Below are 23,752 nucleotides of genomic sequence, written 5' to 3' on the forward strand. Positions count from 1 at the left end.
ACCCGGCCTGGCCCGCGGGGACGGGCCCTGCGCCCGGTCTGCCCGCGCTGGTCTGTCACGGCTAGATCCTGTCTCATTACTTCTGCATCTTTTTGAATTTCTGTCTCGCAAGGTTGCCGTCTGGCGTCTGGTTTTCCGCCGCTGCCACGACCTTCTCTTAAGACATTGTAGCATGAGGTGCCCTTTACAAAAAACAAGCTCTACTCGGAACTCTTCTAGTTCAAAGCAGCTCCGAACCCTTCCTCATTTTCTTTTCTGTCAGCTATACAAAAACCTCCAAGTGCCTGGTGTTTTCTTGGAGTATATTTGATTGTCTGAAGTTGTCTTGTTATCATAAAATACATATTTGATGCTACTGCAGGTGTGTGCAGCTTTGAAGTAAGGTTCCTCTAAGTTCCTAGTTTGACCTTCACTGAAATACTCCAGTCTGGTTTATCTAAGAGAGTTGTAACTATGAAGGTTCTGAAATGTTTTATGTAAGTTCTGAAGTTGTTTAGCCTAGAGAAGAGGAGGCTCAGGAAAGACCACCTTGCTCTCTACAACTCCCTGAAAGGAGGTTGGAGCGAGGCAGGAGTCGATCTCTTCTCCCAGGTAACAAGTGACAGGACAGGAGGAAATGGCCTCAAGTTGCCCCAGGCGAGGTTTTGATTGGATATTAGGAAAAACCATCTCATTGGAAGGGTCATCAGGCATTGGAACAAGCTGCCCGGGGAGGTGATGGAGTCATCATCCCTAGAGGTATGCTTAGAAACGTGGTTTAGTGGTGGACCTGGCATTGCTGGGTTAATGTCTGGATTCTGTGATCTTAAAGTTATTTTCCAACCTAAACAAGTCTGTGATTCTAAGAGGAAGATACTGTTTTTTCACATGCAATTGCATCATTTTTCACAACAGAACAAGAAAAAAAGCAACTCTTGCAGGAGCTGCCCTGGTCTGATAGTAGAATGGACAAAATTAAAATTGTATTGGATTTGACTTGTTTTAAGTTCCCAGGTATATATGAAGTCATAGTACTGATAATAAGGTTGTGCCCTGTGGTTTGACTAGGAAAGTGGTTTATGTTTCATATTTCTTTTGTATGTTAACAGTGTTTCTAACAATTACAAAAATGCATTTGTTTTTATAAAAGTACATCTACTGTTGGAGCATTTTTCTGGTTTTCCTTTAGCAAGATGTACACTACATAATAGTGAATCAGCATGATTATAGTAAAAAACTTAACGAAGTGATGGTTGACAAGGATGGCCTTTTAATTTGAGAGTTTTAGTTTTATTTATGAGTTCTGAGAGTTGTCAGACCTGAGGTTGTGTTAAGCTGGTTTCTGGTGAACTGATTCCTCTGGTATCCTCTGGAACTTCCCTGATTCATCATTCAAAATGGGAAATTGACATGGCCAATGGAGACGTGGATTGCTTTAGTGCCTGTCCGAAGCAAAATTAATGAAGGAATTGTTATGAGTTTCCTTTGCTTAACCCTCCATGTCAATGGATCTGGACTTATTTATTTAAAGACCACCTCGACCAAGGTTGATTTCTTGCCTTGAAGATATTATTAATTTGATTGATAAAGGAAGCTACTTAAATGCAGTATACCTAAAGTTGCAATGAAATTGTATTGGCTCCTGTGATATATACTTTATTTGAGGTGATTGAGTATAAAAAAGGTGGAAATTAAAGTCGACTGAAAATAGTTAAGAAATATTTCTGCAGAGTTTTCTAGGGATTTGGGGAAGGAATTATTCCATTATTTCATTATGTACAGTAACTTGTATAACATCAACTTGTCTTAAAATTTTTGATTAACTGGAAGATTAGCAGTGATTAAATAATAGGGTGAGGAGTCATATAAAGATATTACATTGCTTAAGATGGTAGTGTGTTTTAAGTAGAGGTGAAAAGTTGTATAATTAATGTCAAACTTCCAAGATTATTCCATTATAACTGATTTAAGAGACAGAAGTACTCTAAAAAGAACATTTTGCTCCTAACATCTGATACTCAGTATATTAAAAGCTAAATTTGTTACTGAACACAGTATATATAAAAAAGTTTTGTTGGAAAGACAGTTGAAGCAGTTTTACCATAACGTATCCTTCATTAGCTGTTTTCTCTCTTCTGATCCAGGTATTTCCACATTTGTAGAAGTTTGGTCATCCAACGGAACAGAAAATTACTCGAAAACCTTTGAACAACAGCTTCTTGCTATGGGAGCAAAAGTAAGGAAACTATTTTGAAATAAATAGAATAGGAAAGTTCTTAATTACAATCTGACTGCTTGTTCTGCTTGTCAGGTATATTTTTGTAGTATGAGTTTTAAAAGTGCAGAAAGGAAGATAATCACAGACCTGAGAATAGACAAATGTGCTGTAAAGAGTCTTACTAGTGACAGATAAGAAATGCATTTAAAACCTCCCTGATACAAGAGCACACTTTTGTTGTGAAATGTTTGGCTTGCCACATACTATGGGCAAGCCAAATCTAAGTGTTGAAAACCTGTGGTTTACAAGTATATACCTTATGTTGTTTTGTTTTCTATTAACTTCTAGGCAGCTGTTGTGTTGTTATCATGATATTTTCTAGCCCAAGTTTTGTGACATATTCCTCCATTCACTATCCTGCGAATGTGGTTCAATTCCAGACAGTTCTAATAAAAGTATATCTAAGAGTCTTTGTATACGTCTCAGTGATTTTTTTTTTTTCCATATCAATTATGGTTGACTTTTAAGTGCAAAATCTATTTAATAGCCAACTGTGAAATTTCAATTGGAGACCAAAGTCAAACTAGATTCTTCCTTTCTTGCACATTATTACTGGTTAATGGAGGTTTTTACAGCCCATGTCATGCTCTAAATAACGGTTACGTGAGCTCCCCATACTTTTTTAAGTGGGCATGTGTAGGTGTATCTTACTGTAATTTAGGAAATTTTGCTAATCTCCCCACAGGCTCTCTTTCTATATGAATTTAGCTGAGAGAGTGTGACAGAGCAGTAGAATAACTATTTTTACTGTAAAAGTAAATACAACTCTCAGTATGTAACTCAAGTAAGAACTATTTCTTGTTCTTGTGTGCTATAGTATCAGATCGATTGAATTCTGATGTTGTTAGGTTTTTCTCACGTAAAATATGACAAAGTGTAACACTTCAGAATTCCTCAAGTCAGTCAAAAATTGTCTGAATATGGTGAACAATACAGGCAGCAGATACAGATAAGCTTATTTAGCAGGTCCCTGTGACTGAATAGGGGTGGTCCTGCCCCTTCACTATTCCAGACACTTCCTTTGCTTTCATTGGGCTGAGCACATGGTAGTAAACTGACTTCACTCACTCTGTCTGATAACAGAATTCTAAATTAGTTTGTGACTATGGTATTGATTCAGACATGTCAAGCTAAGGTCAGGTGAGCAGCAGAGGATATCCAGGATAAGGAAGGAGACAGGAAAAGTTTGAAAGAGGTGTAAGGTGGTGCTCCTCCATAATTTAGAGGCAAATCTATATCAAGTATGTCTCCTTAGGACATGGGCTGTGAGCTGAATACTAGCATAAGCTAGTAAACAGTTGTATCGAGATTCATAACTTATTCCAGAAGGGATTCATTGGTCCTGTATACCTAAAAGCTTGAATGACATGGGGTTTTTTTTGTCTCCCAAGAAGCAGTAAGTCAGCCTGCCACCAGAAGTCTTTGGAAAAGCTGAATAGTTTACTTAAAGCCAAATATAGATGCAACGCGTTGGGAGCCAATTACAGTGAAGCAATTGAAACTGCAGCAGAAGGCTATGCAGCTATTTCCATTTGGCTGTGCTGTGAAGATACTTCTTTAAAATATGAACTGTAGTGATCTCACCGTGTCAGTAATCACAACTCATCGAACAGTTTTACATGGAGGATGCTTAGTCTCCACAAAAAAGAAAACTTTGGTTGTGAGGAATGGAGTATCTATAACTAAAAAGGATATCGCTTATTTGTCCGTAGAGGCTAGTAACTGAAGATTTAATCAGTTGTACAATACAATGAAAATGTCTGGTGTTAGCTGTAGTTACTTAAGTTTTCTGTATTTCTTACTTTTCAGAGTGTTCCTATATAAAGTTTTTGTTTGTAGTAGCTTCAGCATTCTCTCAAAACTTAAAGTGATTTTTATTGATGAAAATTACTTTAAAGGATGAGGTTAGCTGTACTCTTTAAGCCTGTGAATTCTTTGCTAAATAAAACATGTAATCTGGCATTTCTTTGGATAGTGGCAACTACTTTCTGCACTGGATGTTTCATAAGAAATTATGTTAGACTACATAAATACATGATACAGCTAGAGTAGGGAGATGAAAATGGTAACCTAGAGAAAAGAAGTTTGAAAACAAAAGGCTACTCTAGCCCTCTGGCACCCTTTGCATTGGCTTAAGTAAGGAGACTTCATTGCTTGAGGCTTCTTGTGATGACGGAAAAGATCAGAAGAATCCCTGACATAATGTTTTGAGTAAGTTTTTATGCTGTTGGCTTATGCATTTAAAACTAGCTAGTTTCATTAGCATTTTCTGATTATCAGACTTAAGAATGAGCTCTCTGTGTACTTCTGCAGGTTTCAAAGACTTTGAACAAGCATGTGACGCATGTAGTCTTCAAAGATGGACGTTTGTCTACATGGAGAAAAGCACAGAAAATGGGCGTAAAAATAGTTTCTGTTCTCTGGGTGAAGAAGTGAGTATTCCTGAATATAAAGAATGTGACCCATTCCAGAGAAAATGAATTCTACTATCATTTTATTTAAAAACTTAAGTACAGTACCTGCTTTTTTAGTGTACTTGAAATAGTGATAAATATCTGAGTAAATTTCCTGTTATAAAGCATAAAAAGGTAAAATACTTGCATAAAAAGGTAAAATGTTTACTCTTGAAAAATCAGTGTGTTGAAGTAGTTCTGTAGTATGTTTGTTAATCATTTAGTGTTCCACTCCTTTGCTGCCAGATGGCATGCACGGGCAGTGAAGACCAGATATTTATATGGAGTAGAACTTCTTCCATTTTCATATGAGAAAGTACATTTCGGCAGGGCCTATGTACTGTTTCTGTACTCAATTCTTATAGACAGAGTATCTCCTAGCAAGAAAGAAAATGATCCATATGTAATCTGGCTTTTAAGATATTTGGCAGGTTCAGAACAGCACTGCTTGAAGATTCTCAACTACCATATAGAAAAAAGAAATATAAAAAAAGAAAATTTCATTTGTGCAGCTGGTCTGTGAGAATTTGCTAGTCTATAACTGCTTCTCAGAATTTACAAAGTGGTTGTGAGGCCTAACTTAAGTTTTAGATGAAGTGTAAAAACACTTAATCTTTAAGAATGTGCATGTGCTTTACTGAAATACTCCAATCAATAAATTGCTGTGATGATAGAAATTGGAATACAAGTCAAGAGGCCCTTTCCTGTACCATTTGTAATATGCATGGAGAAATAGACGTCTCCTATGTGCAAAAGTAAGAAAAACGAAGTTGGAAGAGGGCAAAAGAGCTCTGCAGCCACTTTAATATAGGCAAGTTCACCTGCAAAACTTGTGATACAAGACCGTTAGCCAAACAAGAAATTCATGCAGTTCTGCAGAAGCAGGTTTTTTTTTTTTTTTATTTTTAAGAGTATTGAATATAAAAGTTAGAGCTGTATAACCCAGCCAGCTCGAACAATGAGGAAGAAATACATTAAGTTCTCAAAAATCATAGAATCATAAAATTCCGTGATTCTAAGTTCTCAAAACTGCGTGATGCAAAATTTTTACTTATGTGAATATGTCTTTCCGTGACCTGGTGTTGAGCGCATGAGAATGATGATATTTTCAGTAGAAGTCTTTGGTCATAAAATTAAATATGCTTTTGAGATGGCTAAGTGTATAAATATGGAATTTGAAACCTTAGTCACAGGAACTCTTTGAAGACTTGGATGTGCTATAGTAAACAGGGTCACAGAAAAGTCCAGGTGATTAGCAGCTGCAATGGAAGGAGAGCGTCTTGCAGGGGAGAGTCTAAGACATCGTATAGAAATGCTGTCTCCGTAGCAGCAGTTCCACCCAGAGACTCTTCTCTGTGATGCTGGAAGGCACTGAGTGGGTGAATGCTGCCTATGTGATACTGTAGGGGCCAGCATGGACCTTGAGATCCAGATGTAAAAGCCTCAAGAAACTTGAGCTGTTGCTGGATACCAGCAACAAACAAGAGGACAGGAGAAAGGATCTGGACCGACAACTTAAGCAGTTTGGCAGGAAAGAGAAGGCTAGCATCTTCCTGGTGTTTTTTGAAGTGTTCCTAGTATCATGTTCTCGACAAGGTAAGGTCTTGCTATATGTCTTAGAAGGTAAGGTTTGTTGGAACTGGGAAGATCATCTGAAGTAGATGTATTTTATTGCATGGTAGCAGACACAAAATACCCAAGTTATGAATTATGATTTAACTCCAAAATCTTTTTCTTCTGCCTTTTAGTTTAAAGTTAATGCCAAATGGTACCCAGAAACATACAACTGTGATGTCAGGAGTGGTAGAAGCTTACGTGAGAGATAGTAATGAGTAGTCTCACTAGTCATAGGGTTATTCAAATGAGGCACAGACAATACAAAATTAAAATGTCTAGCATGTATGCTAAAATTTTTTGTAATTAGATGAGGGAACTGGAGTGCTTGACTTTAAATTCTACGTATACTATATCAATATCTCAGAAATTTGGTAGGCAGAAGACAGTGTTGAACCATGGGGCAATGTAAACAGGAAGAAAGGAGTAATCTATGCAAGTAAAATAGTGATCTTGTATGAGTGGGAGCTTGGTTGAACCTGTTAACTGTGTAACCAAATAATGCAGAGTTCATGTGAGTTGAAGTTTTAGCATCACTAAAAAAAACTTGGCTTGATTAACCAGCTGCTCCATTCAGGAGTGAGTGGAACATTCTCAGAATGGTCAGAAATGCTGTAAAGTGTCATTTCAGGAAATGTCAAAATAAAGGTCAACTTTCAAGTGTAGCCTGGGGATTGGGTGACTCCAGTGAAGACAAGTATTTCAGATATTGCTTGTTCTTAATTGTTCTGTGGATGGTTGTTCGAATTATTTCAAAGAACTTCTTGTAAGTATGGCCACAGTATAAAGTCAGTGTTCATACTCGAACAGCAAAATCCAGGAATTTCTGTGAGAGTGCTCAATTTTAAAAAAGAGTCTACTTAAAATGAAAAAAGTTCTATTAGGAAGAAGCTAAGACAGTGAAGGGAATAAAATTCTTGCTGGTGTCAAGGAGACTGTTTAAAGCAAAGTCATCTTAAGTGTATCAGAAAGAAGATGGTCATCACATGGTGTGAGGGGAAAATTAAGATTCTGGAAACTTAGAGTAAGTATTTTCATGGTATTATCACCTTGCCAGTAGTTGAAAATCAAATTAAATAGAACATGAAACCTCATGTAGTAGGACGACAGCATTTTATCATGGAATTTTGTGAGAGGATGGCAACAAGCATGACTGCATCTATAAAATAGTTTTCTCACAGTATGTAATTGAAGAGACGTTCTTCAGCCTAGTAAAGAAGTGGGGGCAGAGGAGGAGATGCTCTTGTAAACACAAAGGTTCAAATGCAGAGATTGAATATGGAATGAATGTGTATTTTCCTTTCTAGTAGAAGAATTGGAGAACATCAAATGAATCTGTCTGGAGGCAGATTCAGAGAAAACGGTAAATGTTGTTTTTTAGGAAAACGTGGCTAGGCTGTAGAACTCCTTGTCAGCGAAGATTTACATGGGTTTAAAAAACCTTACTGTAGCAGTTAAATGTTTAGTTTTATCCAGAACCAAATAGAGTGTTGCATCTGACCATCTCTAAACCAGAAGTGTGTGGAACATAGCAAAGTAAACTGGTAATGTGTGGCTGTGTTTTCATGTTTTTACATGCCTTTGGGACTCTTGATATTGCCAACAGGATGCTGCAGTATATGGTATTTAATCTGAACGCCACTTTTGATGTTTGTGCTCTGAAAGCACCAGACAAGGAAGCAAATCATAAACAATTACTCCAGCATTTCCTATTTCCTCTTTCTGCCAAACACTCTCCCACTTAGCAGCTAGTAGACCCCTACTTCCAAACTGTTATGCGTGTACACTAGTGTTATCTTCCCCTGAGCAGTGCTTGAACCTCTCAGAGGAACATGTCCTATGATCTGAAAAGTACTATAATGCTCCCTTTTCACCATAAAAACCAGTTTGTGCAGTATTTAGTGAACATAGCCGTGCTGAACTCTTAAGTGCATTTCCAGTGTGCTCCCCAGTGATCTGCCTCAAACTTGTATTGGAAGCCTCTGCTTTATAGTATGTGCATCTATTTGAATCTAAACTGAATGCAGCTCTACAAGTTTAACAAAACTCTATGTGTGGATTCTTAGTATGGTAACTCACTCATGTCACATGAATCATTTATGTTCAGATGTGTCTGCAAAGTAAAAAAAAACATTATAAATATTTAATGGTCTGATTTTCTTCTATTTAGCATCTGAAGCAATGAAATATTTGAATTAATGTAAATTTTAATGTAGCCTACATCTATACTGATTATTATCCAGTACTTCAGGTACTGAAGTCAACCATGTTGAATATCATCTCTGATGCTCCAGAGAACTCAGTTTGACAAATACATATAGTGGTTTGGCTCTTTATTCAAAACTGAATAATGAAGTATTAGATTATAATTCTACCGATACAAACTATAGCAGTTAGGTCACTAGGTGTCACTAGAATCACGGTTTTGAATGACTTCTGGGGGAATTTTGATATAATCTATTAAGGTACTATATTCTAAGGATATGGTTGATATTTCATTATTACAGGGTTCAGACAACTCTTGGCAGTAGGTTCTCATTCTTTAAAACAAAATTAAAAAACCACCAAAAAACGGCAAACCTACTCTTAATTTATTATACAGGTGTCGAGAAACTGGAGTACGTGCTGATGAATCCTTATTTCCTGCAGTATGCACTAATGAAGGATTACCACTAGTGATCAAAAAAGTGAGTGCGTGATTTTTTTTATTTTTTTTTCCTGTAATAGGCCTGGAATCCTAAACTTTAAAGTTTGAACTTCTTGACTGCAGGCATTCAAACTGTTTATTTTCAGAACATTCTGTAAATTATGCCTATCTATCTGAGAAGGTTTTTAAAGGTAGGCTGCGGCTGTGATGATATGACATCTTGTCTGAAGAAAGGGTAGTAAAAGTAGAATTTTTTAATTGGTGAATAAAGAAATGAAGATTTAAATTAAAACTGCGTAATTTATAAAAAAACCATGACTGCAATGTGGTTTATGTTTTACTGAGTTGCAACAAACCTTAAAATCCTCATGCTTAAGAAAAGCTTTCAAGCCTTAGCTTTGCTACAAGCAAAAAGGAAAAGATGGCAGCTTAGTCTCCTTTTGACTAAAATCTAACCTACAAACATACTAAATTCTTTCTCATTTCATATTAAAGCTCACTTTGGGAGCTCACTTTGACTTCTACAATTATCTGTGAGTCTAAAGCAGCTGATAATAAGTACCATAAACACTGATAATAATACTGTGATGAAACAGTAGGCAAATAAGAAATGTAGTTGTATCTGGCAGTTTTATACCACATAATTAATAGTTCTGTGTGTCTTGTAGCACAAATGTATGCAACCAGAAGACTTTGTTGAAAAAACTCCAGGAAACAATAGAAAGCTGCAGAGAAGACTGCACCAGATGGCTAAAGAATTAGCTGTGCAAAAGATAGCAATTAATGCTGGTAAGAACTATTTTGGGCTAATACTTAAATATCATGAGTTATTTCTTTAAAGCACTTAACAGGTTTTGTTTGATTTTTGTTTGGTTGGTTTTTTAACTTCTGTGCATATCATCATGGGAAATAGAGTTGACTTTTTACAGAGTTCTTTGCAAGTTTGTAGTATTCATATCTTTCTTTCTCTTAAGGCATCTGTAGTGATTTTAGGTATAAGGAACCTAATTTTATCATTTTTAGGGGGTGGAAGAAAGAAGGAAATCTTCATCTGAAGATGTTATAGCATGTAAATATGAATGTACTTTTTTTTTTTCCATAGAAACTAACGTACCAGTTTTACTATTTGAAGACAATGGCTCACTTGTATACAGCCCTGTTAATAAGATTAAAGAACAGTGCAGTGCAATGGAGAGAAGAGTAAAGGAGATGAAGGAAAAAAGAGAAAATCTTTCTCCTACTGGTATGAAGTTAAATTTTATTTATTCATGAACATGCACAGACAGCTGCCATCCTTATTTCTGAATTTTTGACATGCCTTCAGAATACTTTTCATATCTTAACTATTTCATGTGTTCTTCCTTCTTCCCAAGTTTCAAGTAGATGTGAATGCTCTAGCCTGTAGTTCCTTTCTGTTGAAGGGCACAAGAAGTCATGGAAGACAATGATTGCAAAAAGGAATTTCCTAACCACTAGAATGCTCAAGTGGACTAATGTTTAAGCTAGGCATTTAAACTTGTAAATTGATATTATCACAACTGGATTAAACTTTACAGTCAGACTCTAAATAATATTTCCTGTTAAATTTTGAAGTGAATGCTGTAGTTGACAAAGCTTGTAATGTTGCTACTCCAAGGCCAGCAGGTTAAAAGGAGTCCAAAATTGATCTGTCCAGGTACCAGAAAACAAGATTTAAAACCCAAGAATTTAAATAAGCAAATTGAGTAAATCTAGTTTGTTTCAAGATGTAAATGTGGGTGAATTAAATCTAGATTGCAGTTTCCAAGTTAGTGTTTGCATTACCTTACTGTGAAAGTATTGAGTCCTAAGTCATTAAGTTTTGTAAGTTTTTATGAAAACTTGAAATGTGGAACATTGAGGGGGAAAATCTTTAGTATTTGAAGTTTTAAGAAGTCTATGGCAACTAGACTGTCAGTTTATAATTTGAAAAATTGTGGAAGGAAAGTAAAGAACCAGTGACACATGGATGAAAAACATATCTTATACATATTTTTCTCATTGAATTTTAAGGTAATGGCTTCAGATGTTTTGAAAAGTATTTCTCCTGTACAAAGGTTGTGCTGCAGAATTTGACAGATTCTGTCAAACTGTGGTGCTCTTATCTAAAGAAAAGTTCCTTAAAATTGTAGACTATTTAGTAGCTTTTTTTGTTGGTGTATATAAATCTGAGATACTGTTGAGCCAGTCCATAATTTTTCCTATGGTTATAGTTAGTTGGCAAAGCAATGACTTGTGTCTTACAATTGAGTTGTTTTTAAATATTAATAGATGGTGGAAATCTGTATGTTTGCAAATAGGGCTAACGAGTTTCTTATTTACAAATTCTAGCTTCCCAGTTGTCTCAAATACCTCCAAGTAGTTCACCAGGAGATGGCCTGCTGTCTGCTCCTGTCTTAACTAACTTAGAAGATGCTTTGTTACCAGGTAACTAACACAACTATATATTACAGAAATTAAAAATAATACATAACCTTTATATCTTAGTTTGGAAAGTACTGCGTGCTGAAATGGGAACTTTATATGTTTATTCTATCATGTAAGGCTGAATTATTTTAGTTTTTCTTAACTGGCAAAATGTTTTTTGCTTGAGGATGAATTTAAGTTGTATGTTATCAAACTTCTTATGAAGTTTGGGTTTGTTAGCAGGGCATAAGGGACAAGATTATTGTGAAGACTGTTGAGCTGTGTCAGAATAGATTCTGTATGTCACCTACCCTAAAATCATTACATAAGAATAGTTACAAGAAATTATCTATTTTGCCACATTCTAATTATTCTTGATGCATTGTGTATGTGGTACGATCGTATGATCTTGTATTTAATTTCATCTTCACTGCAAAAACTACAAGGTGGTGGCAATGCTGTAGTAGTAAACATTGTTGTTGAGTTTCCAGTATGACTATAGCTAGCTTTATTGATACAAAATCTTGACTTTTTTTTCCACAAATGCAAGAGTTATGCTTTGGTTCATGAAAGCAAAACAGAACTTACAGCTACTGATTACCAAGAAAGAAGGTACTATAGCTAAAGTTACTGTAGCTTTGTTTCTAATCTATTTTCTGTTTAGTTTTTTTTATGACTTGCCATATAATACAAGAAGTGGCTAAATATTTGTTTTCTTCTTTCAGTAATTTCATATGTGTTTTGCTAAGAAATTTGGTACATCTTTATGTTTTGCTAAATATATTGTCGCTTTTCTTATTTTGCAGGAGAACAAATGGAAGACTGTCTGAACTCAAGTTATGAATGTGTTGGGGGAGCTGATGAATTAAAGAGAGACAAAACAGAGGTGGTAAAACGTGCCTGTGATACTTGGACTGGTATTGATGTATCCATGAGTGCATCAGTGAATTCTCCCTCACATAGCTGCGAGCAGAAGAGTTTAACACCAAAACAGTATAGCAGAAGCAGCTTAAAAAAGAGACAGATTTTGCAGCACACTTTGGATGATAACTTATCTTTAGAAAAGGAAGATCTAAAAAAGTTTTCAGAGAAAAATCAGGAGGATGAAAATAGCGTGACTACTTCACTTGCAAATGGAAAGTCTCTTCTCAGCATCAAGGGCATGGGTCATATTACTCCTTCCAAAAAAATAGTCAAGTTAAATACTGTTCCTGCTCTAACTGGCAGTCTCTCTAATTCACCTACAAACAGTGAGGACTTAAATATATGTTCCTTGGCTAGAAGCTTCCTGGTTGACAGAAATGATTGTATTATTGAGGACAAGAAGCAGAAGAAAGTACAGGATAAACCTTCTAGTTTGAAACTGGCTACCTCAGAACTGAGCACATCAGGGTCTACAGAGTTCTTGCAAGCAATTACTACATATAGCAAGTCTTTGTGCACTGAAGACACTTCTTATGAAGACTTCTTTTCATCCTCTGACTTGAAGGAAAATGAAGTGCAGGTACAAGTGCCAAAGGAATCACTGAGTCCTCCTGAAGTTTGCTGCAAAGACTCTTTTACAGGCATGGACTTGCTTGATGTGAGTTTCTCTAAGCCATGTACTGTTTCCAGGAAGCGTAGGAGAAATTCTCTTCCAGCAGATGATGTTGCAGTAAAGAATAGCTTCAAACCAGCTGAATATCCTGGAAGTGTGCCATTAAATTGTACATCAGATGGTGAAAAAGCTCACACTGCAGAAGCTCTAGATTCTGATGATGTGAATAGGCTGCCTCAGCAGGCTCATGAAAAATCCCCCAGAACCAATGCGAATTACTGTTCTCACACTACTGGTAAGTTGCTGCATAGAGCTGGAAAAAGAAAAGAAATCATACTGCATTAGATATACCCATGCATCTACTCCTTTCCTAAGGGAAAGATATTTCATTATTACACCAAATGAAGTAAATTCTGAACTACTGGCTATTTTTGAACAAAATGAGTGCATAGGATCCCAAAGTAGACCAGTTTGCTTTCGCATACATTACAAATGGAAAGAAGTTACAAAGAGATAAGGAAACTGTTCACAAGATGGAACAAAAGTACGTGATCCACCTTTCTCCTAATGCTTCTGTAAATTTTCTGCTGCTATTCAAAACCTGTTTAAGAAACCAGAGTCTTTCTATTTTAAATGTTATGGTGCTCTTCTAAACAATTTACAAGTAACTTCTCACTGTAGGGTCCCTTGCTCAAATTATTTTTATTTCACAAGTTAAAGTTGCTATTTTAGATTAATTGCAATTAAGAGCGTAAAGTCTCTAGTGGCTAAAAAGTATTGCAAGTTAGCAATTTCCAACTTCTGCTGTGATCAAGGCTAAGATGTAAATAAGACTTTAATAAGACGATTGAAGAGGACGTGTGCAAGAGTTGCAATGTAAGCATCTTTTTCAACCATGGCTTTTTTATATGGAACTGATCTTAATAATAATTTTAAGAGTATATGTGGTGGTTTGGCCCTGGCTGGAGTCCAGGAGCTCATCAAAGCTGCTCTATCACTCCCATTTTTTAGATGGACAGGGGAGAGGGAAGATGTAACAAGAGGCCCGTGGGTTAAGATAAAAAAGCAGTTTAATATAGCAATAGCAAAGGCTGCATGCGGAAGCAAAGTGAAACAAAGATTATTCTCTACTTCCCATCAGCGGGTGATGTCCGACCGCTTTCCCGGGAAGCAGGGCTCCAGTACGCGTAGCGGTTTCTCCGGAGGACAAACACAAAACAGCGAATGCCCCCCCACTTCCCTCTTCCTTCTCCCTTTTATGTCTGAGCTGACGTCATATGGTATGGAATACCCCTTTGGTCAGTTTGGGTCAGCTGGCCTGGCTGTATCTCCTCCCAAGATGTTGCCCACCCCCAGCCCACTGTTGGGGGAACGTTGGAAAACCACAGCCTTGGTGCTGTGTGAGCACTGCTCAGCAGTAGCCAAAATATTGGGGTGCTATCAACACCCTTCTAGCTACCACTCCAAAAACAGCACCAAGAGCGCTATTGTAGGAAGATTAACTCCACCTCAGCCTGATCCAATACAGTATATTTTAATATTTGATCATATTCAAGTTGGTTTAGCCTAAATTATTTAAGTGCAAATGTATACTAGAGTATTGAATCTGAGGAACTCCCCTGAAAAATGCTCCTAACTTGCATTGGGGTAATCAATTTAAGATTTCTAATATTTTGAGCTCTGTCAAGTTTTGCATAGAGTTAAATAATTGTCTATTTTAGTCATTTGTTTTACAGCAGTGCATCAATGAATTGTATAAAATTAATTAACTTAAAAGACTCAACAGACTTATTAAGCTTACAAAATCATCCAGTGAAAATGTTGAACTGTGACTGTGCCTGTATCTGTGGGTAATAAGTTGCTGAACTGTGAGCTGCTATTTTGAGTTTGCTACATCTGTATTCTAATAACTGGAGGTAACAGTTTTAAAAAAAAAAAGTTGATACAGGTGTATGCTGTACAAGTATAAATACACACTCAGAAATGTATGAACCGACTCTATGTGGTTTTTGCCATGTGGCATTGTACTAGAAGATGATCCTTAAATTATATATTTTGTAATATCAAAGAACAGTCCATTTTTCATTGAACAGTCATCAAAAAAAATGAGGAAGGAGAAAATGTTTACTACTTTTAAACTTTAAACCAGTTAGAGTTGATTCTAACTTTTAAATTCTAGTGATTCAATTCTGATTGATGGTCTATCATGTTACGCTTTATTTTCTCTCTGCTCAAGTTGGAAGATAACAGATTGTGGAGGAAAGGAAAGAGGAACAGTATTCAGCTAACAAGTTGTCCGATATCTACACTTTTTATCCTTTTAGTTAGGAACTTCTATGAGTCTCCATTTGTATTTTTAGGGATTTTAGTAATATTTGTGATTTATCAGTGATGGCCATTTTCCCAAACCATAATGTATTCAGCTTTGTGCATCTGTTGTGTGGTCAAGTAAAACATCAAGTCTAACAGCTCAGAAGAGCTCACTTAAATGGAAGGAATCAATAATGAAAGATGAGTTGTGTTTTCTGTAATAATGCAAGTTCTGTGGAAGGAAGTGAAAATATCGTTTTACACTTACTACTGTGACATTATATGATGGAGTATTTGATTATTTTTTTTAAATATGGCTTAATATTTCCTTTTTTGTTCTTGAATGTAAGTTTTTTCTTTCCCTGTTAATTAGTAAATAAATGGTAAATTGCATTGTTTTTCTGCATGTTGTATGTGATTTGAAAACTGGTAAATACAGTACAATATTTTTCAAAGCTAAAGAATTCTTTTATCATATATGTGCAGTTAAGAGTAATCAAATATCCATGTAAATTTAATTATATTAGTATATATTTTAAATATCAAACATTTTTCTTGTGCACTTTTTTTGTGGTTTTATGTCATTGACACTCTTGCTCATTGTCTTTAGTGGCAAGATGTGAGTTTTGATGAGCTTTCTTTCCACAGACTACTTTAAAATTTGATTTTGAAGTAGAAGCGTAATATACAGACTAATCCAAAACCAACTTTTCAAGCCCTAATGCTTATGTTGAAGCAAACTTCAGGTTCCTTTGTAGGTATACTCAAGGCTATCCAGTTGCTCTGCTAAAGAGCACAAGCATAAACATGGACTTATTTTCATCTTAGTCCAAGTCATAAATCAAGTAGAGAACTGTCACAGATACAAGAGTTGAAGTTAATTAGGCTTTCTGAGAATATTAAAAGATGCTTTCCTGTTCAGATTCACTTTTTCTTTCTTAGCTTTGTGTCTGGAGATTAAATAAATTTTCTGTCCTTCTGATTAAACCAGCCATACCTGATAAATTTCACTATACTATAAATAACGTTTTTATTAGATAGACATGATTGATTTAACAAAAAAATGGCTTATTGTGCATAATCATTAATTTGCTTTAACTCAAAGGAAGTACCAAATTGAGTTTTGAAGATAATATTCTGGTTCATAACTTCACACTGGTGATAAATGATCATGAATGTTATAAAACTTCAAAAGGCAGAGCTATGAGAGTTTGTTGATTTTTGATAGCAGTGATTGAGCAGCGTTTTATAACATAATTATGGGAATCTAATGGACCACAGTGGCGTGAGTTAGCTGTGTATTTGAGCTAAATTTAGGGATAACTGACAGTGGCTGGAATGGCTTAAACAAACCTCTCTCAACCTTATCTGGAATAGCGTAGGAAAGGTTGCCTAAATATGAAAACTTCCTTGTGACTGAACAACTGCTTTAAAAAGAAGAAATCAGGGAAAACCAGGTAATAGACAGTGAAGTTTGAGACCTACGGGTTGGAAAAGCTGGAAAGTGAGAAGTTCCTGATAGTCATGAGAGGAGAAGTAGGAACTGCCTTGCAAAGAGTAGTCCTTATTTATGTAATGCGTAAGATGCCCAAGGTGATAATCAGAGGACGTTGTCCCCTGTTCCTGCTTTCCTGTAAATATGAAGAACCAACGAGAGTGAACTGTAACTGCAAAGAAGTCCAAGCAGGCAGGTCTTGAGACTTTAGTCCCAAGTGGGACACAAACTGCGGAGCTTGAGCATTCAGGCCAAGAATGGCAAAAGGAATATTGCACCACTTCTTACAGCCCCACTCCAAGCCACCCATCCGAGAAGAAAAAAAAATAGCAGCAAAACAATGGATCATCCTTTTACACTGACTGACATATCTTGCGTTATTCCCATCTGCTTGGGGCAAAGCAATGGAGTAGATGATCTCCTGGCATCCTTTACATACATGTGGTAGTTGGAGTTTTTTTAACATTCAAAATACATGTTTACATTTTCCACATAAGAGGGTTTAAGTTTCAATTTCTTAGCTTTTGTGTGTGTGTGTGTGTGTGACAAGATCTTTTCTCCTCTTGCTGTCAGTCTTGCTATTGATGATGGGCCTCAGTGCAATACTAATTATAATTAACACAGTTAAGTAATTAGTTTTCCTTTTGTTAAATGACACTTTGTATTTAAATATTGAGTTTAAATTAACAATTGTACCTGAAAGCTAGATTTACTTGTATTACACAAAAATTACTGGAGTACTATGTAAGTTCACATTTAAATTGCAGCTTTAGTGTGAAGAAGAGATTAAATTTTGACTAGTTTAAAGGTTACTATTTAAAAAAATCAGTAATGGAAAATGTAATTTTTTGTGTTGTAATTTGTTGTTGTTCTGTCACCTCAAGGATTAAGAATTTAAGTAGCTGACAGAGGAAGAACAGATGTTTCTTAGTTATATCTGCAGTCAGATGAGTAAATATGGACAGTACCCTTCAGTATTTTTCAAAAGTAATCAGAAGCAGCTTATTTGAGAGGAACTGAATTTAGGCTACTTTGATCACTAATTATTAAACTTTCTTTAACCACTGTTAAACCATTATTAAACTTTAACATCCTAAAGACTTCATTGAATGAAATGTGGGGAAAATTCTCTACTTAAAATTTGAGAAATTAAAACTTCGTTGACCAAAGTTTTTCATGTTATCCAAGCAAGGTAATTTCTCTATTCGTGCAACAGTTTATTATTCGGTTATTGTAAAAGCCATCTTGACAGTGCTGAGGAATTAAATATATGTTAATTCACAAAGCATGCGATGAAAAATACTGCTTTTAAGCAGCTACATTAGAGTACATTCTTATGGATGATGTGGTTCCATAAATGATTGGACTGATAGGCTTGCATGTGCCCCCAGTCCTTGCCTGCGAACAGCTTGCTAGACTTTCTTGCAAAGTGCTTGAAAACATGTTTCAGACCTTCAGGTCATTTCAGGTAAACACAGCATGTATTGAAAGCACTAACGTTTTGGTAAGAAAGAAAAAAATTAGCCACTGCTGTGTCAAACTCACAAATACCACTGTATTCGGAGAAAGCGCAGATTTTGTAATAAAAACAATTTAGCTGATTCTTTACTTGTAGTTAATACACAGTTTTCAAAATACTGGAAATTGGGAGGTTTACAACTAGTTTACTTATAAGATCAGATACTAAAAGATAAAGTCAGATGCTTGAGTGTCATTCTCTTTTCCATAATTGGTATACAGTGGAAAAATAATTGGTACAAATTATTGAGTATCTTAACTGTGTAACTCTATGTGCTGTGATAAAATAATTGGTGGCAGTTTCATTTCACAAGATTACATTTTTTCATTTCAAGTTTCTAAATTTGGTTTCTAGGTGATGAAAATGAAGTTTCAGAGTGTCATGTTACTGATGGCTCTTGCAAGGTTTTTAATGAACAAAAGAATAAACACAATGGGGGGTTAAGAAAAGCTAGAAGACTCCAAAAGGTCAGTTTAACTGGACGTATTGTTTGTTAAGCTCTTTTTTTTTCTTGGAGAATTGCTGAGTGCCTTTATATGTACAAAAAAAGAACTGCATTCTCTGTGCACTATCAATTAAAAAGCTTTACTAAATCTTACTTTCCTTCAAATGTTGTGCAAACAGTATTCAAAGACAATACATGTAATCATGGAACTTTCTGATAGCTCGTGGTGGCAGAGTCTGTACCAAGTTGTCATCGTAAAGGAGGTTGGTAAGCCAGCTCAAACTTGTGGTTGAAAAGCTACTGAAGTAACCTGAAAAGATTCCTACCTGTTTTGGAGGAGTTACTAAATGGGGTAGGGTTTTTTGTTTGTTTTGTAGTGGATTATCCCCAGTGGATGTTTCAGCAGGGTAAAGTATGGTTTTTTCAGGTTTAGTTAAAATGAAATTTCTTAGCTTAGTATTTGAGCTCAGTTTGGATGTAAAAAACAGAGGATTGTGTCAGCATTGAGTATTTTTTAGTTGTTTTTTTTTCCCTTGTAGAAGTTTTTTCTAACTAAATATAAAACTGATCAGGAAAATGACTAGCAGTTCTTTTTATCAGTAAGTAGCAAGTCATGCAATTAAAATGAGCACTGAATTGTTGTGAGAACGAGAAGTCCTAAACTACTAAAAGATGTCTGAGTTTCAAAGAGATTGATTGCAGATTTTGATCCTCTTCTGTGAGTACAAGTTCCGAGCAGGTGCAATTACTAGGCTATTCAACCTTTTAAAAATCCTGAAGATTGGATATTGATCTCCATGGACCAGTCACTGATCTTCTCTGGGTTAAAATTATTTGACTTTTTGCCTGGACCTTACTCCTTGTTGCTTTTCTTAAGTGTTTGTTCACTTTCTTTTCCTAAATATATACATATATATTCTTTGCATAAGTAAGAGCTGTAAGCATTTTGTAGAATGTATAAATCACTGTCGCTCTAGTTCTATGTCCTATAGAAACATCATAAGATAGCCTACTTTTTAAGCTAAAGCACCTGTGAAGAACAGCTTCATTTCCTGTCTGAACATGCTAAATGTATACCCACAAACTGTAGTCAGTGACTCTTCGGAAGGCTTTCTGCCAAAATTGTCCTTGGAGATTCATCACACTTCTTGCTACTGATTCCTTCTCCTGTGTACTTACACTACAAGAGCATTATCCCGTAGCATTAGTTTTGATTCATTTCTCTTAAGAGCCCAGTGTAACCATTACCTGCTGAAGAGAAATGGAAAACTATATGAAGTTCTTTTTTATTGTCCCCTTTTCCAGACCCAGCCTTGCAGTACAAGGTGGTATCTTTGAATGGTTCTGCTCAGTGTCTACTTACAAAGCACGCTCTGTGTAGTGTTAGCAGTAGCAAAAGCTAAGTAGTAGCTGCAGAAAATTCCTGCTCACTATCTTGAGATAGCTTCTTTCAGCCAGGTGATAATACAATTTGACTCAAATATCAGTAAAATAGCAGCACATACTTTCCTACCTTTCATTAATGCTTTTTAAAATAATTCTAGGGGTTTCCAGTTACAGTTTGGCTGTGCAAATTCATATGGAGAGAATATCATGGGGTTTTTGACTGAAAAATAAAAAGAACTCCACAGAAAGATTTTATGTGGTGCAACCAGAAAAGTTAAAAACTGAAAAGTTTTATTTCATATTTTCCTCAAGCAATTGTCTGTTGGTAGATATTAAATGTTTATGAATATGTGTATATCTCTTTCCCGTTGTCTGTATGCATTCACACATGCAAACATATTTGTAAAGCCAATATTAGAGATCCCTAGGAAATTCTAAGTCAAGCAATTTTAAGAAGATATTGTTTTGAACAAAATTAGACTGAGCCTAAACTTTTGTAAAGAATTTAAGTTGCAAAGCTTCTCTAGCACCAGTCACAATACAGAATCATAGAATCATTTAGGTTGGAAAAGACCTTTAAGATCATGCAGTCCAATCATTAAATATGTTCTTGATGCTTTTTTAAAACAAGAAAACATTTTACATATTTTAGTAAACAGTTTCTTCAATGTCTGAATCTTAATCATGGCAACATTTTGCTAATGTTTGAAAAAGTAACATTAATTAAAATTTTAGTGTTTACTTTGCCCAAAGTAAAAGTGTATGAAATAGCACCAATATTTTTAAAAATCGACGCTTTTATGGAATCATAGTATTATGAAGAATTTCTAAAGACTTTATGTTAAAAATACAAGTGTAAAAGAAGTGTCATTTCTTAGCTGTTTTAATGGACTAATGTTTCCAGAAATGTGACTATGTGAATCTCTAGACATTTTTTATTGTAATTTTAGATTAAAACTACTCCTGTTTTCTTTATCTACACTGTTTATAAAGATGTGCTTATTGTACCCTTAACATGGAAAACTTCTAATCAAAGTTATCTAAAATTGTAGTTCCAGCTAACAAAAGCCATGAAGACAGAGCAATTTATAATGGCAGCTGCAGGCCTATTGGGGGAAGATAAGATTTTCAGGAATCTTTAATGCCTTCAAGAACAAGCTTTTGGGGTTTAAACTAATGCCACTTCAAAACCCTCAGGAGTTTTGGTGTGCTGTACATACTCAAGTGCAGTGTATAAAGATAGATTTATAAAACTAGCCTGTAGGTTTGAACTTTTTTTTGAGACATGACAACCTGTAATCGAGGACAGTTCCAGATTCTTTTCGTACAGAGTCAGTAAGGATAAACGCCGTGGATTAATGCCTATGAATGTCAGCAGGTGGCTTCCCTGGACTAGAAATCTAAGTTGATAATACTGGCCTACAGGGATAAAATATACCCTTTTTGCATTTTTCAATTATTCCATCAAGTTGAATACATAGTTATTTGCTGCTCTGCACAAAGAAGACAAAGTGAAATAACTAAAAATAAAGCCAAAAATGTATTCAAACAAGTTAGTTACAGTGGTGTTAATCTATTGATGTGAGGATTAAGGGCTGAATTCATTGTTTAATGTCACAAAAGCATTTACAGTTAGTGTTGTAAATATTTTGTACTTTGCAAACATCAGGGAAAGACTTGTTATGAATAACAAGCCTTTTTTATTAAAATAAAAAGTTATTTCATATATTTAGAGGGATATGAGAGGTGATAGAAGTCTTTTAAAGGGTCTAACAGTATCACATCGGTAGAAATGCAATTGGAATAAATTTTACACTCAAAAAACCTCTTAAAATGGTTTTCCGAGACAACAGAAGAAACTTCTCAACCATGTGAAAAAAACATGCCATAAAACTGATGTGTAGGAAAAAAAAAAAAAATCAGCAACGTTAATATGAGATGGCTAAAATCACTGCAAAATTATTCTTAGTAAATATTTGAAAAGCAGAGTCACTACCTGTGACTTAGTACTTACTGCCCGAGTTTTGCAGAGGATAATACTGTAAAGGATGCCTGTGCACCCCATGGTTTGAGTCAATTTTATAAGTCTTGTTGCATGTTTAATTTCGGGAGTATTTTCACTCAAAGTTTTGCAAGGTAGTTCTGGTTCTGGACTTTGTCCAGTTAGTGAATTTGTCCCCCACACTTCTCCCACATCCACTGTACCCTACAGTGGATGCTTAGGTCCATGTCCTAATGACAACTTTGTTAGCACCACTTACGGATGCTACTATTTCTTCTGGGAACGTCTCCTGTAGATGGACCTTGTGTGTTGATTCATGGCCTTTAGGACAGATCTCTTGCTAGCTATTCTGGTCTACCTACTGAAGTGCAGTGGTCTAATTATTAACTTGAGAAGAGTGTCTTTTCAAGTCAGTACCTTTCTACGGCAAAAGGCACAACCTCTTCTCAATTCAAGTTTAGGGTGTTTCCTGTGTCCCAGGGACACTTGCACCTGCTGTTCATACTCTTGCATGGGCTGATGTTTGGAACAACGGAAATATGTGCCATGACAGTGGTTGACTTTGCAGTTTTTCATCTTGGCAGGAAGTCTTGTTAAGATCCAGAAGCTGAATTTACCTACATTTTTATATAAAATTGTCACCAAATTTCTGTTCGGCCAACAGATTAATGTATTGGTTCTTTTTGGCTTCAACATATGGAAAGCTTCAATTTTTGTCTCCATAGAATTAAGAAAAAAAGCTTCACTTTTTTGTTTTATTTGTTTTTGTTACCCAGAAGATTGGTAAAGATGGTGATTTTTTGTCCAGAGACTATTTATGAGGTCTTATGTTAAAACATATATTTTTTATTATTACTTTTAGGTAAGTAGGAAATTGCTTAAGAGTTCTGTGTGGTGAATGGTAGATAGGGTTAAGAACCAAAACTAAAACCGTAGAATCCCAAGTTATTTGAAGTACATATATACCACCTCCATCCTTTTATTTAAAAGTCTATGGCATCCTTGGATTTGATGGTGGAAGGGAGGCCTAGGTTCAAGAAACAGATGCAACTCTTTCTGGCCCAGAGCATGAGGGGAGCAGTGCATAAACACTGTATAAGTAGTAAGAGCATACAATACTCACTGCTGAAGTATGTATGCTGTAAATATGTAGATATGTATCTATACTGGTAAATCACAATGCTTTTCTAGTTATGGGGTACACCATTACATTTAACACTGAGGTCATAACTGTCACACCAGAAAACCAAACAGTCCACTGTACTGCAGCTGATTTGGCAATGCATCAGTGTAAAATTGAAATTATTTTCTCTCTTGGCATCAGAAACAACCAGGAGGAAAAGCAACTGCTGGTTAGATCCTCTTTTGGGGGGAAATTTAACTCTTAGAAAAATTAATGCCCTACATAAGCCTACTGGTATCTCATGTGACTGTAGGCTAGAAGTCCTTTAGCTGTCAGAATGACTTTCTAAATTACAGCCTTTCAGCTCTTGAAAATTGTTGAAAATTAATCTGAACCAAAGACTTGCTAAACTGCACATCGTCAGCATTTGACATATCTTCATTAACAATTTTTTTAATAATTTAGAAAATACTACCATTCTTTTCTACACTGTAATTAAACGTTTTATGGATTCATTGTGTGATCTTTGTAGAACTGAAT

General features: G+C 35.7%; 1 protein-coding gene across 1 annotated transcript in view; it reads left to right on the forward strand.

Moving 5' to 3' along the window:
- Positions 1-2,123: 2,123 nt before the first annotated feature.
- MCPH1 (microcephalin 1) overlaps positions 2,124-23,752 on the forward strand; it is a gene marked incomplete at its 5' end in the record, with an annotated part of 37,254 nt that continues 15,625 nt past the window's right edge. The window contains 8 exons of the mRNA XM_009865079.1: positions 2,124-2,215; positions 4,571-4,689; positions 8,927-9,011; positions 9,640-9,760; positions 10,074-10,214; positions 11,321-11,416; positions 12,202-13,227; positions 18,611-18,723. Coding sequence (XP_009863381.1) covers positions 2,124-2,215; positions 4,571-4,689; positions 8,927-9,011; positions 9,640-9,760; positions 10,074-10,214; positions 11,321-11,416; positions 12,202-13,227; positions 18,611-18,723 — 1,793 coding nt within the window. The remainder of the gene's footprint in view (positions 2,216-4,570; positions 4,690-8,926; positions 9,012-9,639; positions 9,761-10,073; positions 10,215-11,320; positions 11,417-12,201; positions 13,228-18,610; positions 18,724-23,752) is intronic.

The sequence above is a fragment of the Apaloderma vittatum genome, unplaced genomic scaffold, assembly GCF_000703405.1.
Source record: "Apaloderma vittatum isolate BGI_N311 unplaced genomic scaffold, ASM70340v1 scaffold23752, whole genome shotgun sequence".
Lineage (NCBI taxonomy): Eukaryota > Metazoa > Chordata > Aves > Trogoniformes > Trogonidae > Apaloderma > Apaloderma vittatum.